Source organism: Rhizomucor pusillus (genome assembly GCF_041956525.1).
Source record: "Rhizomucor pusillus strain CBS 183.67 unplaced genomic scaffold VTP01scaffold_11, whole genome shotgun sequence".
NCBI lineage: Eukaryota > Fungi > Mucoromycota > Mucoromycetes > Mucorales > Lichtheimiaceae > Rhizomucor > Rhizomucor pusillus.
This window is the reverse complement of record NW_027192153.1, coordinates 64796-80070: the sequence shown is the minus strand read 5'-3', so window position 1 is coordinate 80070 and position 15275 is coordinate 64796. Positions and strand designations below refer to the sequence as shown.

Below are 15275 nucleotides of genomic sequence, written 5' to 3'. Positions count from 1 at the left end.
ACCAGAGCAGCTCGTCGATATCACCCATGACACGAACGATAGTCGTGTCGCACCACTTCTCTTATCACACTGAATAATAAGCAATAAAGGTTCAGTGTGAACTGCATGGCAAAAAAACATGCAGGTGCGAAAATGTATCCTTTGAGAAAATGGGTGGCAGGCAAAAAGTTGGGAACGGAGTTCAGGTGACCTTAAGCTGCTTTCTTCTTCCAAACACGCAATGGGCGATGCAGGATTCTTCAAGGTAAATTTGTCAACAGAGAGTCTCTTCGTTGCGCGTAATCGAGATTCTCAATCGTCGACCCATATTCGTAACGGGTCGTCTTTCTCATCTGAGCAGTGGAAACCAACACGATTTGCCTCTAGGGAACGAGTGCTGATCAGGACAGCCGATTCAGTAACAAACAAAAGAAACTTTTAAAATCAATGAAGTTTCCACCTGAATTCGATGAGAAGGTATATATTGCAAGTTGTTGTTAACTTCAGGGTATACTGGAATTAACACGCACACGTTCCAAGGTGGACATGAAGAAGGTCAAGTTGGATGTTATGAGGCCATGGATCAGCCAGCGCATCACAGAGTTGTTGGGATTTGAGGACGAAGTGGTTATTGATTTTGCCTATGGTCTTCTTGAAGAAGAGGTACTTAGAGTCCCTTGTCAGAAACGTCTTTGCAGGAATATAACGGTACTGTTTATGCAGAATCCAGACCCGAAAATGATGCAAATCAACTTGACAGGTTTCCTCGAAAAGAACACGCAACAATTCATCCTAGAACTCTGGCGCTTACTTTTGAGTGCACAGAATGCTGTTGGCGGCGTCCCACCAGTATTTTTGGAACAAAAGAAACAGGAGATTTTGAAGAGAAAGGTATTGTTTAAATGACTGTGCCTTATCGATCACAGATATATGCTAATTCATCCGAAAAGGAGGAAGCCAGAAGCAGGGATGCACGTCGCAATGAAGTTATGGAGAATATTCGCAGACGGAAACAGCAAGAAATTGAAGATTTAGAACAGCAACGTCCGCGTCGATCTCGCTTTGTATGTACCAGGCTTATTCCAAACACAAATGTGCGATGAAAAGACTGACGAATGGGTGTTGGCACATGTAGGATGATCGTCCTCCTAGATACATTCGCAGTCGATCCCCAGCTCGCAGACGCGGTCGATCCCGCTCGATTTCACCAGACAGAAGCTCGCGCTATCGCGGCAACCGATCCTCCAGATATCATGACTATGATCGAAGCCGATCTCGGGATAGGGATCGTCGATCGAGATATCGTGATCGCAGCCGTAGTCGTAGTCCTAGTTACAGTCCTAATCGTCGCAGAGAATACAGCTTCTCTCGTCGTTCTCGACGTGAGAGTCGAAGTCGTTCCAGAGATAGAAATGAGAACTTGTATAGCCCGACATCCCCAGACAGGAGACGCCGCAGTCCTAGCACGCCACGAAGACGACTCTCGCCAAGGCCTAGCAGCGCTAGTAGATCAAGAAGTCGCTCGCTTGACAAAGATTCTATGCGAGCAGAGGAGCGTTCGATGCAGCGAGAAGAATATGATGTATGATATAGAGACTAGAAACATGTAAGAGGAAGGAAACTTATGATATTAGTAGGAGGTGGCAAGACTTCGTGAACAAGCTCTGGCCTCTATCAAGCAGCAACGCGAACAATAAATCAAAGAGATGCAGATAACTAAAAAATTGCTTGTACATCTATTTTTTCTTCTGTTGCTTGGGTAGGAGGACTAGGGCAGTTTAAGCGAAATAAGCTACTCTGCAGAGACATTGAAAGGGAGTTAAACGTGCGTGAAATGGAGTAATGAAACTTCTGGGGGTCGAAGATGAGGGTATTGAAAAAGCACTGATGTTGGTATGAGTACAATGAAAAGTAACAGAGTTAAGATACTTTGTAGATAGACTTAATCATCATCTATACGCCAGGACGTTACTGACGCTTGATCGCGCATTTCCTGCTGAGCCATCTGTTCCTTTTTGCGTTCGCCGCGCTGCACATATGGCGCCAGGCCTTTATCAAAATTATGCATGCACCATACTCCCAAAATGGCAGACCCCTATAGAGTGAGGTCAAAAAGGAGCTACAACACTTGAGATCAATCGACGTTCATTAACTTACCAAGGCGAACACCATACCCAGGACCACTATATCTGTGTTAATATCCAATTTCTGGAATAATCCTAGTGCGTTACACTTACCAAAGCAAATCCACGTGTACCAGTAATTATCAGGTGTCAGTGTCTGTCGCAGCACCAGAATGAATTCAAAAACGACGATGAACTGGAATAGGACAAATAACAGCATGCGTGCATGGCTCTCTGCCGCAACCTACATGATTCGGGCATCGGATGGTTCAGTGCATATAGTCTACTATGTACGTCGGGTGAGGTCAAGCGTACCGTCATACGACCAAAATACAGCATGGGCAGCATGAAAATAGTAACGATAAGCATCACCCATGTATCCCACTGGAAGCCAGCGTCCAGTGCGAACTGAATAAAGTAAAATACCGATACCAAGAATTCGATGAAAATGTCGATTTTAAGCGCGAGCACGAAGAATTGCACAATGCGATACATTTCTAAGTAAAAAATTGATGAGTTTTCTAGTTGTACATCTTTGTTTGCAGTTGAATTAACTCACTTTGCACTGCAACGTCCGGGCCGATCTTTTTGTAGATAACCCATCCAAATTCGCGCACGACCTCGTAGGATACGTAGGCAAAGACGAGCGCGAACAGAATTAAGAGGACGGTGAGGACAATCTCGAGATAAAAGGCGGTTTGCAGGTAGGTTGTTGTCACTCCGAGGGAAGGGTCTTGGTTGACAACTGATTTTAAGACTGCCAGCCAGCGTTTGCCGTCCATCACTTCGAGGCCGCCAAGTATGGCACATACAATGTTTAGCAGAGCCAATGCAATTACTTCAGCTGCGTTTTGATAAACCGTCTTGTCGTTTCGGCGTTAAAACACAAACTTTATTTGTTTTTTGCTGCTGCCGTCCCCACTCACCGCATCGAACGCCATGCCCACAAACCAGATCTGAAATCCAATGAATGCTACGTTCTCCCACTTTATCCGGTCCAGCCGGTCGCGGGCGCTGTCGATATCGTCGTAAAGCTGTGCATTGTTACTACTGCTATTGGTGCCGAACAAACCCGAAGACTGTGATTCTGATGGGAGACTGTTGCCCTGCGAGGTGTTTTGACTCGCAATAGCTGCCTGAATTGCTATAATAATGATGCCCTGCAACAACGCAAGCGCAATGTATATCTTTGTCCATTTCGACTGGCTGATCCTGCGGCCCTGTTACAAGAAAACAAGTGGTTGGATGATAGGTTTAACAGTGACTAAGATGCAAGAAAGGATGTTCATACTATCTTCTCCGTAGTAACCATGTGATAGGAGGAGCGAGAAAAAGAAAAGAAGAAAAGGAGAAAGAAGGAAGAAGGGAAAAAAGCGCTCCCGGGGCCCTGGAGCACTGTAGAAAATACTCTCAAGGCACAGCGTAGAGATTGTTTCCCCTGTCCTCCGTTCATCAGCCTCGTTTCCTTCCTTTTTTGTGGATGGTAACACAAGCTTTTGATTACCCTGTTTTCTTTTTTCGTACGTCCTATGTTATTAAAAGTTACGCAAGTCACTGGAGACTAGCTAGAACTGTCATGACAAGTCGCGCGTTCTGATCGATTCCACATTGAGTCCATTCCCGGTCAGAAACTAACTGGTTGCTCTTTATCGCAGGAAATTTAACACTCACGTATAGCAATAGCGAATAAATGAATTGTCAGCAACGTGCGTGTGCAGATCCGTCAAAGTCGGTGTAAGCAAAGGCAGCAGTTTGATCTCCGGTCCTCTCCTCGTGCTTGCGTCAATTGTCCTTGAATCCGATCCTGCTGCGTCTGCTCATTGTATGTCTACACAAAAAGTAAAATGCGCTAACTCGCAGTGCTAACGAGTAATCAGTGCTCAATGATACAATGTCCTGGTACATGATTACATGATTTCATCAGGATATGTGTTGGCAACGAGAGTATCCGACCCAAGCTCCCGAATATTAAGATTGTGCTTTTTCAGCAAGTGTCTGGACTCTCTTAATATTCGGAGACCGCCCCCGCCCTTCCATTTGTACGTCCTCTTTGTCAACCAACTATCCCATTCCTCGGAATAACTCGAGCTCTCGAGCCGTACATCAACTTGCCGCCTTCCTGGCGTGATAAATTGATGTTCCTTGATGCTCTCGAGTCGCTAATTTAGTTTCAGAAAGCAACGGCGGATGAGAAACTGTTTTACTACTCATATAAAACAGTTGTTCAGAGAAGGATGTCATTGCTATATGCCCTTTTAAACTATTTGGAATGACGGCTATCGGAAGAGTTCATCCGACGATCACTGGTACATAATCAATATCAACTTATCCACTTTGCTTTGTATGCTTCTTATGCAGTAATGCAGCAAGTATGTAGATCAAATATTGCCATGGGTAATCAGACCTTGCACCATCAATAGTGACTACATAATATGACGAGGCCAGAGTCATGAATCAAGTCCGTCAAATCGTATACTGTAAATGCTGCATGAGAAATCTCCATTTGTCACTACGGGCAGTTATCAGCAGGTAAGAGGTTATACCATTGTGTATCATTGTTGAACTCTGCTATGCCATTGACTATATTGCAATTGATAAATCACAAACTTTTGAACACTATTTAAACTGTTCTAAAAAATGTAGTCCTGGATGAAGAGTAATTGTAGGAAGGCATTGATCTACAAGAACTCACGTGCTTTTCAGCATGATATATAGAAGAATTAAGATGATTGCTCAGCGCGGCAGGAAAAAAAAGGATAATCCTATGAAAGCTATCTTTCTTCACCCTTTTAAATTAAACAGGTTCTCTGCAGAAAAATATCAATTTTAACAGTGGATACATATCTCGCATACTTGCGGTCAACCGAGGAAGGCGGACATGCCTTAAAGCTGATTGCTGAATGCGGTCACGAATTTCAAGACATTGAAGGGAACGCGTTGAAGCCCGCCTTCGCTCTACTCTACTTTCTGCGTATCGAAATGAATCAATTCGAATTACTTGCAGACAACGACGCTGCAGCAGAGAATGAACCAGCGCAAAAGGATTCAGAGGTAGTTTTCAGTTGGATCGTCCATTTTTTTTGCTCATTGCTGATACATGGTGTCCGCAGCATTTCAAATTCACCAGCATAGTTCCCGATGCCAAAATTACTTTGCAGCAAGAAGGTCAAGGAGGACGACTTGATCCAGCAAGATACCCGGCTGAGGCGACGCTGCTGGCATGCTCTTCAAAGTTTGGATACTTTGTCGCAGGAACACCTGAGGGTACGGAACGCAAACGATTCTACTGCGATCTTTGATCGTGCGCTTATGCAACCTGTTAGGTTTCGTCTTTGGCTCCACAAAGTCAATACTCAAGATCTTCAAAACGTCAGAAAAGGGTGGGATGAATATTTTGGAAGATAAAGTGTCAATCAAGATCGATAAAGGAGCCGTACACCATCTTCGATTAAACGCTGACGAACGCCAAATCATTGTTGCCATTGAGGGAGGACATGTTCTTATATACGATGCAAAAGACGTTTTTCAACAGGTATTTCTTTTCAAGTTGCATTTTGATGATATTATCTAAGATAACCATACTATGTAGCGTGAAAATGCCCAACCGAAAACGTCTTTCCAACTCGCCGCTGATATCCTTGAGCTGAGACCTAATCCGGATGCGCTCCCGCACATAGCAGCAGTGCGTCTTAAGAACAACCAATCTATATTCATCGATATCACTACAGGATCAACAATCGCAACTATACCGCGAGATGATGTTACAGCAATGTCTTGGTCACCAAAGGGCAAGCAAATTGTGTGCGGTCGAAGAAACGGTATATTGGAGCATTTTGACGCTCAGGGACAAGTTAAAGATTCAATCGAGATGCCAAAAAGCCTTGATGATCCAGAGTCGAGATTTGGTATGTCGTGTTGGATGTTAAATGAAATACATACCTGTACTTAACCCTAATATGCAGTTCTTTCTGTCCTTTGGATCGAAAACCACATCTTCCTCGCCGTCTACTCAAAAATCCGCGAAAGCGAGGACGACATGTACTTCCACGACCCTTACATCATCGATCGCAAGCCAAAGAACTCGAACGAGATCCGATATATGCTCATGGACGAAGTTACACCGGTTTACAATAGTGATAACCGCGGTAGCCACATGTACATTGAATGCATTCGGCATTTCAGTCCAGAAGTCCCGTATGTCATTATTCTTGCAGACAATGCTACGTCAGATGTTTCTGTTATTGGACAAGACGAAACTGGAGAATGGGCAACATGGCTGTTACCTGAAGGATCCATGATCACTATGCCGCTATCCGAAGAGACGAACTTGGACACGTTTCCAAAAGGACTCGCCATTGATTACAGCGTATCAGAAGAATTACCACCCTACGATCCAGCCGAGAGTACCGAAGGTGTGAAACCGGTACCGATGCTGATATATCTCAACGATGAAGACCATATCGGCGCACAATACTGTTACAATGAAGCATTAGCTAAGAAAGGCGAGAAATACCAAGGAATGGTGGAAGCGCAGGATTTGTTGGCAACGCAGACCGAAGAACCAAAGCAACCGGCAGCTCGACCCACAGTCCAAACCAAACCAGAGGCACCAAGCGCTCCCGCTTTTGGTGCTCCTACAGCATCTACAGCGACGCCTGCAACTTCCAGCTTTGCGAACAGTCCTTTTGGATCAGCTATTAATCAAAGCAGCTCCTCATTCAGTGACTTGCTAAGTGGAAATACACAGGAGACAAAGCCAGCGCAGACTGGTTTTGGAGCATCCGCAACCGGTTTTGGTGCCGGTACAGGGTCTTCCGGATTCTCTTTTGCATCTCTTGCAAAAAACACAACGCCTGGCGCAAAGGTGCCTTCCTTTGGAATGAAACCTGCTGCTGCACAAACTGGTACGACGCCAACCTTTGGAAGCACGACAGCCTTCGGTGCTGCAGCTGGAGCGCCCGTCTTTGGCAGCACCACTTCCTTTGGAGCTGCTGCTGGCAAACTGGCTTCGTCGCCCTTCGGAGCAGCTACGGCTAAAACAGATAGTGCACCTACGTTCGGAAGCACAACCTCATTCGGTGCATTGGCGCAGCAACAAGCTGGAAAATCCTTTGGTGATTTGCTCAGTGGAACTGCAGAAAGCAAGCCCACAGAGACCACGACTACAACGAGCACAACTGGTTTCAAACCTTCAAGTGGTCTATCATTTGCTTCTTTGGCAAAGAACACTGCCCCAGGCGCCGTCGCTCCTTCTTCTGGTCTGAAACCTGCTGCTCCTGCCGGAACTACTCCAACCTTTGGTACCACTTCTTTCGGAACCGCTCCACCTGCTGCTGCCACAACTGAGGAGAAGGATACGGAAACGAAGCCAGCTACTTTGTTCGGAGCAACGCCTGTAAAGACTGAAGAGCCGGTTTCTACTGCTCCTGCCACTGCTGGTTTCTCATTCGGACAGGCTAAGCCAGAGGTCAAAACCGAGGAAACGGCTGCAAAGCCAAGTACTGGATTTACTTTTGGTCAGCCAGCAGAGCAAAAGAAAGGGACAACAATGGTCAAGGCAGAGGAACCAGAAACGCAGAAGAAAGAAGAGAAGGCTCCAACGGAAACTGCAAAACCATCAGCTACAACTGCTGCGACCAGTTTCTCCTTTGGTGACGCTGCAAAGCAAAAGACAGAAACTAAACCAGCAGCACCTACTTTCTCATTTGGTGGTGCAACTCAACAGAAAGGAGAAAGTAAGCCAGCGGTAACCGGTTTCTCGTTTGGTGCTGCGACGCAACCGAAGACAGAGACTAAACCTGCAACCACTGGCTTCTCATTTGGTGCAGCTACACAGCAAAAACCAGAAATCAAGCCTTCCACGACAAGCTTCTCCTTTGAAGCGACTCCTCAAGAGAAGGCTGAAGAAGCAACATCCAAACCTACCAGCACCGGTTTTTCGTTTGGTGCTGCACCCAAAGCTTCAGAAGCTTCACCAAAGACATCGACAACCACCACCACAGAAAAGTCCACTGGATTCAGCTTTGGTTCTTTTGATGCAAATCTTCCAAAAGTCACCCCAACTGCACCCGCAAAGCCATCTACCACATCCGCTTCTACAGGTTTTAGCTTCGCACCTCCTACAGCGAAACCAGAACCGACAACAAAAGAACCCGCCAAGCCTACTTCACCTGCACCGTCAGCTCCTGCTACGACTTTGCAAGCTGGAGCTAAGCCGAAGACTGAAGAAAAGAAGCCATTGCGCAAACCCACGGAGAAGGAGGTAAAGATAATGACCACCAATTTTTGATTTGCTTTGAAAACTCAAAAACTTTTGTTTATCAGGGCATGGCACGCGAGTTTGAAGTAGCATATTTGAGTGTTCTTGAACAATTTGACAAGGTAAATGGCGTGATTAATATGATCTCTTCCGTATGATTAACTGGACCTACTGGCAACAGTTGGAAGAAAAATACAAATACATTTCCTCCCTGGTTCGAAATCAAACTTCTCAGCAAATATCTCCAAAGACTCGTGAGGACTTGGAGAAAGCAGGTGATTCATGGAAGGTTGGCGATGCACGCAGTCTTGGTGATCTGCTTGATGGAATTATATCCGATGCTCGAAAAATGGGACCGAAATTCCAAAACATAAAGCAATCTATTCGATACCTCGAAGAAGATTTACTCAAACGTAAGCTTTCAAGAGAACTCAACCAAGGATTGGGAGTATCTGATCTTCCTTTTTATCAGTAAAGGCAAAGATAGAAGATGTCAAACAATATTCCCAGGAAGGCAAAGAACAAGATTCTGTACTGAAGAAAATGCTTCAAGAACGCCAAGTGGATGAAGATTCTCAAGAGAAATGGATGAGGGCAGAAGCTCGCTCGGTAGCATGTGAAAAGCAGCTGGAGACTCTCGAAAGACGAGTGCATGAATTCAAGAAGAAGCTACGAATGCAACCTATCGAAGAGGATGGGTAATAATTCTTAACTATCCTCAAATCGGCGATAGTGACTAAATGTTGTTCTTCTTTGTAGCTTTCCATCGTTGTACGCAATGTACCGAACACTGTGTGACATCGAAGCTGAATTGGGAACGAAGCAAGACTCCCTGCGAGAAATGGAAGAGAAGTTGGCGGAACTGCGATTGAGCCAGAACAGGGCAAAGGCATTGAAGAGCACATCTGGCTTCCGCGCTGATGACGAGGAAGAAGAAGAGCCAAAAGTTATTACTCAGAAAGCTTCAAATGTGACCGTAGAAGCACCGTGGACAGAACTTGCCTTTAAGCAAAGCGCTGACCAATTCCAACGAGCCGTCTTTTTGGACAAACTATGCTCTACTCGCCGAAAAATCATTAAGCAAACCATAGGAGCATAATTGCAAAAATAAAAACATTGATTTGTTAATACAGACGACAAGGTATATATGACTATGCTCTTGCATTAATCTGCTCGGATATAAGAGGAGTATGCTCGCTGGGTTCGTCCTGATCAACGGGTGTGCCGTGTAAATCATCGATGCCCAGACGTTTGTTACGGAAATGCCACACGATACACATTACTAGCAGAGTGCCTTGTAAAAGACCCGTGACCAAGTACGTGATCCAGGCTGTCCAGTTGGTACCCGGACGGACAGCCAATGAGTATACAAACAGGGCAGAGCCTACAATTGTCATTCGATAAGTATCCTACGATAACCTGAAATGACACTGTTCAAAAAAGGACCTGGTGTTTGCAGAAGCATCATGGGTATACTGAGCGCACCAACTGCCTACGGAAAATCATAAGTAAAACGGTGGGAGTAATCGAAAGTATAGTTAACTTTGTACCTTGCGCTTCCATGTCTTTATAATTTGAGGCAAATACTGGAAAGATGCGAGAAACATGCTTAGCAGACCAAGAAAGCCGGCCCAATAGTTTGTTTGCCAATGCTCGGTAGGTGAGCCGACCACAGCCAAGAGTATCAACGTGATAAAGAACGAGATGGCCAAGTGGCCGATACACAGGGCTGCAACGATGAGCGAGCCGCGCCATTCGTCAGACAGCTCGTGCACTTTAGTTGGCAAATCCGGCGCTGGAACGGGTTGTTTCTTGTTCTTGGGGAAATAGACAAGGAAGAGGACGAAACTGGAGAGACGAAAATCTGTCGTAACACACGATATAGGGCAAATACGCAACAACTTTGCCAGCAACTTACACAAGACTAAACATGGCCCATTGAAGAAATATCTGGATGATTCCTAGGAGACCTTGCAGACACGCACCTGCAGACTTCAAAAAACCTGTCAAAACGAGCTGCTGCGTGCCGCACACACATAAAACTCACCAACGATCTGCAGCATACGATGCTATCCCACTGCAGCAAGATAATGTTGAACAAACTCGATGTTGAAGACACTACACCCAAAAGCAAAAACCATGAACTGAATCCTTCGCTTGTCTTGTTCGCGATAATGCGATAATGCTATGGGGAACAGCTTGAATCGTTTCAAGTGTTTGACATTGACAAAGAATCTTCCAGTTGTATACCTGAGGCATATACGAGATTACGAGTCCAATGCATAGGAAGACGCTAATGAGCGTTGTCAGAGCATCGCTTTCGTTGCTGCAGCTCGGTGACCGCAATGGACTGCCAGCAGAGGTTGTCGAAAAGTCTTGCATAAAAAAGAAAGATGCCGCTGTCTGAACCCGGGACCTGCCACAGCAGCAATATCCCCGTTTCACATTCACCCCATCCCCATTCCTTAACCACCCCAACAACAACAACAACAACAACAACAACAACGTCGTTGCTGTGATTATCAAGATTTATTTGCTATCTCGGACCCTTCCAAGGCAGACATGAGCGTTCCAATCTTCGCAGTAAGCTCATCTATTAATCTGTCTTTGATCTTGATATCATTAAGCAAATCGTCCTTGTTCCTTTGCAGCGACGTTGTCATCTATTCAATTTGTTGTTAAAGCTCTGATAACTGTCAAAACTGTGAGCAATTCTACCTCGTTTTCTTCTCGGAGTGCTCTGTCGGCATCTTTCAGTTTAGTCTTTGTAGATTCCAAGCGTCGTTCGGCTTTGGATTTCTCTTTTGCAGCGTCGCTGCTCTCCTTTTCAAGCTTAGCTTTGGTATCTTCGAGATCTTCCTTTTCCAGCTTTGCGTTCTTGATTTCCTCCATCAAAGCCTTGACCTGCGTGGTCACAGTGGATATCTCCGCCTGCACCTTATCGAGCTGGTTCTGATAATAGCTCCGTTGACTCTCCAGCTGCGTAGTCAGCAGATAACTATATTCAGTCGACATTGCATCCAGTTTTTCCTTATAAATATCGTAAGTAACAATTACATACAGCAGTCCAATTTCCTTGTTTCCTTTTACCTGAGTGGCAACCCTGTTCCTTGACTCACCCGAAGACGTTGCACTGGGGAGCTCCATGACACTGCCGTCTGCCATGTTCTGTATTAGCCGATGGATATACCTTTAGATTTTAATCAATTAGCCCAAAAAAATCGCTGCGTCTGCGTAGTTCTCTTATGTTACCCGTCGCCAACATAGTCCCAGATGCGCTGGGTCTCTATTTCAAGAGTGTACGAATGGTTTGTTTCCGTGTAATGGTCGTATGCATGTGCATGCTGGTATCGGCCGCATCCAATGTGTCCACAGACCATACAGATCCACAAGCTCTCAGTAGCTCCGCACACGAAACATGACTTGTGAATGTCATCCTCTTCTTCTTCGTCGACTTGTTCCGGACGCTTCTTCGAAGCTGCAGACCGACTGCTGCCACCCCCGCTGGTACCATCCAAAACAGGTCTTTGTGAGTATCTGCATACAGGACAACTAGAATAGGATGTTTTAGTTTCACAAAATTAACGTGGCAGCTCATCGTTGATACACTTACATGCCATCGCCCCATTTGCTCAGACAGTAGCAGTGATAAGTATGCTGACACAGTGTAGCCAGCAATCCGGTCACATTTTCATCCATTCTCTCAAGGCACATTGGACAAGTAGGTAATTCTTGTTGATGCTCGTCAGAAGAAGAGAAAGTAGCGGCGGCTTTGCCGCTTGCAATGTTGAGAGTCTTGTCCATGTATGGCATTATCTTTCTAGGCACCACCAGTGGTTCAAAAATGTTGCTGTTAGGTCTCAAGTAAACGACATGGCATATTTCAGGCTATACAAACGACAAGAGAGTGAATTTATAGTCTGTTAATGCAAATAACTGAGTGACTGACTAACCTCCATAGGATTAAACTGCTTTCCATTGTATCTATTGTAAAATTTGGAGGCTGAGGCTGCATCCGCAAACTCTAGAATAGCAGTATACTTGTTTGGAGATCGATCCCTGAATCCCACTTGTTACTATATCCAGTTGTGTCATGCAAAATGCTGCTCACTAACTCACTTTATCACGCGGCACTGCGTTGGTCTGTTGCTATCGGTACCGATGAATTTGATGAAATCTGTGGTGGTTATATAGGATGGTATCGCGAGAATACACAGCACCGTTTTCTCTTGGTTCGTCGTCGTCGTTTCGTCGCCGCTGCCAGTTGTAGCTTCCCGTTCCCGATACAAGTGCAGTATTCCAAAACCGCAATTGATCGTTTGGATCATCTCCTTATTGCCCTCACTGTCAAACTCGATCGAATCGATCGACAATGGCCCGAGACGGAAATCAGGCCGTCCATCAATGCTGCTTTTACTGTGTTGCTTTAGAGAATGGATAGGTGTGGGCGGTACGTTGGGTCTGCTGATTGAAGTATGTTTTCGCGAGGATCGCCATCGTCGCCGATGCGCCACGGAGAGCGCTTGATCGTGGTAGTGTTCAAGGTATGAGGTATCTTTTACACTTTGCAGAGTGTTAGGTAGCCTGTCGAATATATTATGTGGCAAGTAGGCGGCGTCTGGTGTCACAACTGACAGAACGAGACGGTAAAAGAGCATTGTTACATGCCCGTTATTGTCTCAAAATGGGATATTTATCCATCCCTCTAGCAATTCTATTGCTCAACCCTTTTTGTTGAAAAAACATCTTGGGGATCGTCTGCGGTAATAGTAGTAGTAATAATGATCTCACTATTCTGCAATCCCACTGTAAACACATGGGTGTTGAGAATACGTTTTCTTTTTAAAGTTCTGCTTTCTCTCGGTTATCTTCATCTAGTTTTCTTTCGCAAAAAGCAAACATGGCATTGAACGCTGCAGCAAACTATGCACAAGACAAGTTGGGCGCACACCCCACTACGGTGCACAACCAAGACTCGCAGAAAACTGCTTCTGGCGAAACCATGAAAGCATGCGTCTGGCTTGGAAAAGAAAAGTTGGAGATACGCCAAGTGCCGATACCAGAAGTGACAGACGCCGAGGATGCTATCATCAAGATCACCGGCACCACCGTGTGCGGTTCTGATTTGCATTTGTATCACGGAGAGATCATGCAGTTGAAAGCGGGCGATATCTTGGGACACGAGATGATGGGCATTGTTGACAAGGTCGGAGACAAGGTTACACACGTCAAGCCTGGCGATCGCGTTGTGGCAGCATTCAACATCGCTTGCGGTACATGCGACTACTGTAAGAAGCAGCAGTACACAGCATGTGATTCCACAAACGATAGCTCTTTGCAGGAGAAACTGTACGGTCAGCGTATCTCTGGTATTCTTGGCTACTCTCACTTTGTGGGCGGATTTGCAGGTGAGTAAAGATATTTACACGTCCTTTGAAGCATCAACCGACTGAAAATTATTCGAATATAATAGGTGGTCAAGCCGAATATGGACGCGTGCCGTATGCAAACACAAATCTGCTCAAAGTTCCGGCAAGTATTCCCGACGAAAAAGCCTTGTACCTGTCAGATATTGTACCGACCTCGTATCACGCTGTCGTCGAGACCGCAGTTCAAGAGAACGATGTTGTGGGAGTGTGGGGTCTAGGTCCTATCGGTCTCCTAGCAGTGCAATGGCTTCGCAATGTTTTCAAGGCGAAACGTATCATTGCTATCGACGATGTTCCAGAACGGCTCCATCTAGCCAAAACCAAGTTTGGTGCTGAATGCATCGATTTTTCGAAAGAATCGGATGTAGCCAAGAAAATCCTGGAGATCGTGCCCGAAGGCTTAGATCGTGCCATTGATTGCGGTGGGTTCCGGTATGCAAAATCCACGCTGCACAAGATAGAACGTGCAATTGGTCTGGAAACCGATTCTCCCGAGGTTATCAATGAAGCTTTGCGGGCTGTCAAGAAGTTTGGAACTATTGGTATCATTGCAGACTACGCCGCTTACTGCAACCATTTCTTGATCGGTGCGCTTATGGAGAAAGGTATCCGACTTGTTGGATGCGGCCAGGCTTACATCCAGAGACACTGGGCAACTTGTCTCGGCCATATCGAGAAAGGCGAGGTTGACCCAACCGTCGTCTTGACCAACCGCTTTGATCTCGACAGCGTGCCCGAAGTATATCGCAAGTTTGACAAGAAGGAGAATGGCATTATCAAGGTGTTTATTGAAACCAAGTTTAGCAACAAACCTTCTGAAGGCATGCCCTATTGGAATGAGCCTTAAGCAATAAAAATTGCTACTTTTTTCCTCGTTAGTCACAATAAAATGTATAGTACAAATTCAAATGTAGTGTATAATAACATCGAGTGATTAGTGAGAACGTTGGAAGCTATCGCCAATCCTTGTCTAATTCAGAGACTCAGTATTGTTAGACTTTCCTTCATATCATAAGGACCCTAGGATGGTGGGCTGAACTCAAGTTTGACGCTGAGTTACTGCCATACCATCCAATAACTCTCTGTCGCATATGGCGCATGGATCTGTGCAGAATGCGGAACAATATCATCCACTAAATATTGAGCCTGCACTGGAACACTGCAACACGCATTTATTATGGAAATCCAAAATCGCCAATCGTTGCTGGCCGTCCCAGTTGACGGTCCTTTCGACCTTGCCTTCGACTAGTTTGGCATGTGGTCCAAGTTCTCTCGATGTGTTGCGCAAAGAATCGAAGGTTTTGACTTGCGAAGCTGTTTGTATAACTTGCCATCTATCTTCCTTCGAACATTGCCATCATCCGAGACTTCCAACTATCAAAAGTCCTACAGCTGCTTATTGGGACCTGTATATATTCCTATATCCCGCCAACTGCAAACTCGTTGATGGATCCAACCGGGGATGCTCGACTCGCTTGCTGTTAC

At 45.5% G+C, this 15275-nt stretch overlaps 6 protein-coding genes across 6 annotated transcripts; 3 read left to right on the top strand and 3 right to left on the bottom strand.

The window, feature by feature from the left end:
* Nucleotides 1–220: 220 nt before the first annotated feature.
* VTP01DRAFT_1499 (uncharacterized protein) lies at nucleotides 221–1676 on the top strand (the record flags this gene model as incomplete). The annotated part of the gene is made up of 7 exons (XM_069379855.1): nucleotides 221–244; nucleotides 367–456; nucleotides 520–642; nucleotides 703–870; nucleotides 930–1043; nucleotides 1115–1561; nucleotides 1617–1676. 7 exons carry the CDS (start codon nucleotides 221–223, stop codon nucleotides 1674–1676), a joined length of 1026 nt encoding a protein of 341 aa, XP_069237923.1.
* Nucleotides 1677–1921: 245 nt separating this feature from the next.
* On the bottom strand, nucleotides 1922–3414 carry VTP01DRAFT_1498 (uncharacterized protein; the record flags this gene model as incomplete). Its single annotated transcript, XM_069379854.1, has 7 exons — nucleotides 1922–2074; nucleotides 2137–2162; nucleotides 2217–2346; nucleotides 2418–2599; nucleotides 2662–2965; nucleotides 3029–3322; nucleotides 3394–3414. The coding sequence occupies 7 exons, from the start codon at nucleotides 3412–3414 to the stop codon at nucleotides 1922–1924; spliced, it is 1110 nt and encodes a 369-aa protein (XP_069237922.1).
* Nucleotides 3415–5081: 1667 nt separating this feature from the next.
* On the top strand, nucleotides 5082–9460 carry VTP01DRAFT_1497 (uncharacterized protein; the record flags this gene model as incomplete). The annotated part of the gene is made up of 9 exons (XM_069379853.1): nucleotides 5082–5153; nucleotides 5213–5366; nucleotides 5426–5634; nucleotides 5692–6007; nucleotides 6065–8364; nucleotides 8427–8483; nucleotides 8543–8774; nucleotides 8834–9059; nucleotides 9121–9460. 9 exons carry the CDS (start codon nucleotides 5082–5084, stop codon nucleotides 9458–9460), a joined length of 3906 nt encoding a protein of 1301 aa, XP_069237921.1.
* Nucleotides 9461–9512: 52 nt separating this feature from the next.
* VTP01DRAFT_1496 (uncharacterized protein) lies at nucleotides 9513–10743 on the bottom strand (the record flags this gene model as incomplete). Its single annotated transcript, XM_069379852.1, has 6 exons — nucleotides 9513–9745; nucleotides 9808–9853; nucleotides 9912–10209; nucleotides 10280–10353; nucleotides 10409–10546; nucleotides 10612–10743. 6 exons carry the CDS (start codon nucleotides 10741–10743, stop codon nucleotides 9513–9515), a joined length of 921 nt encoding a protein of 306 aa, XP_069237920.1.
* Nucleotides 10744–10883: 140 nt separating this feature from the next.
* VTP01DRAFT_1495 (uncharacterized protein) lies at nucleotides 10884–13019 on the bottom strand (the record flags this gene model as incomplete). Its single annotated transcript, XM_069379851.1, has 7 exons — nucleotides 10884–11024; nucleotides 11080–11391; nucleotides 11452–11551; nucleotides 11614–11913; nucleotides 11975–12249; nucleotides 12315–12420; nucleotides 12481–13019. 7 exons carry the CDS (start codon nucleotides 13017–13019, stop codon nucleotides 10884–10886), a joined length of 1773 nt encoding a protein of 590 aa, XP_069237919.1.
* Nucleotides 13020–13261: 242 nt separating this feature from the next.
* On the top strand, nucleotides 13262–14637 carry VTP01DRAFT_1494 (uncharacterized protein; the record flags this gene model as incomplete). Its single annotated transcript, XM_069379850.1, has 2 exons — nucleotides 13262–13769; nucleotides 13835–14637. The coding sequence occupies 2 exons, from the start codon at nucleotides 13262–13264 to the stop codon at nucleotides 14635–14637; spliced, it is 1311 nt and encodes a 436-aa protein (XP_069237918.1).
* Nucleotides 14638–15275: the final 638 nt, after the last annotated feature.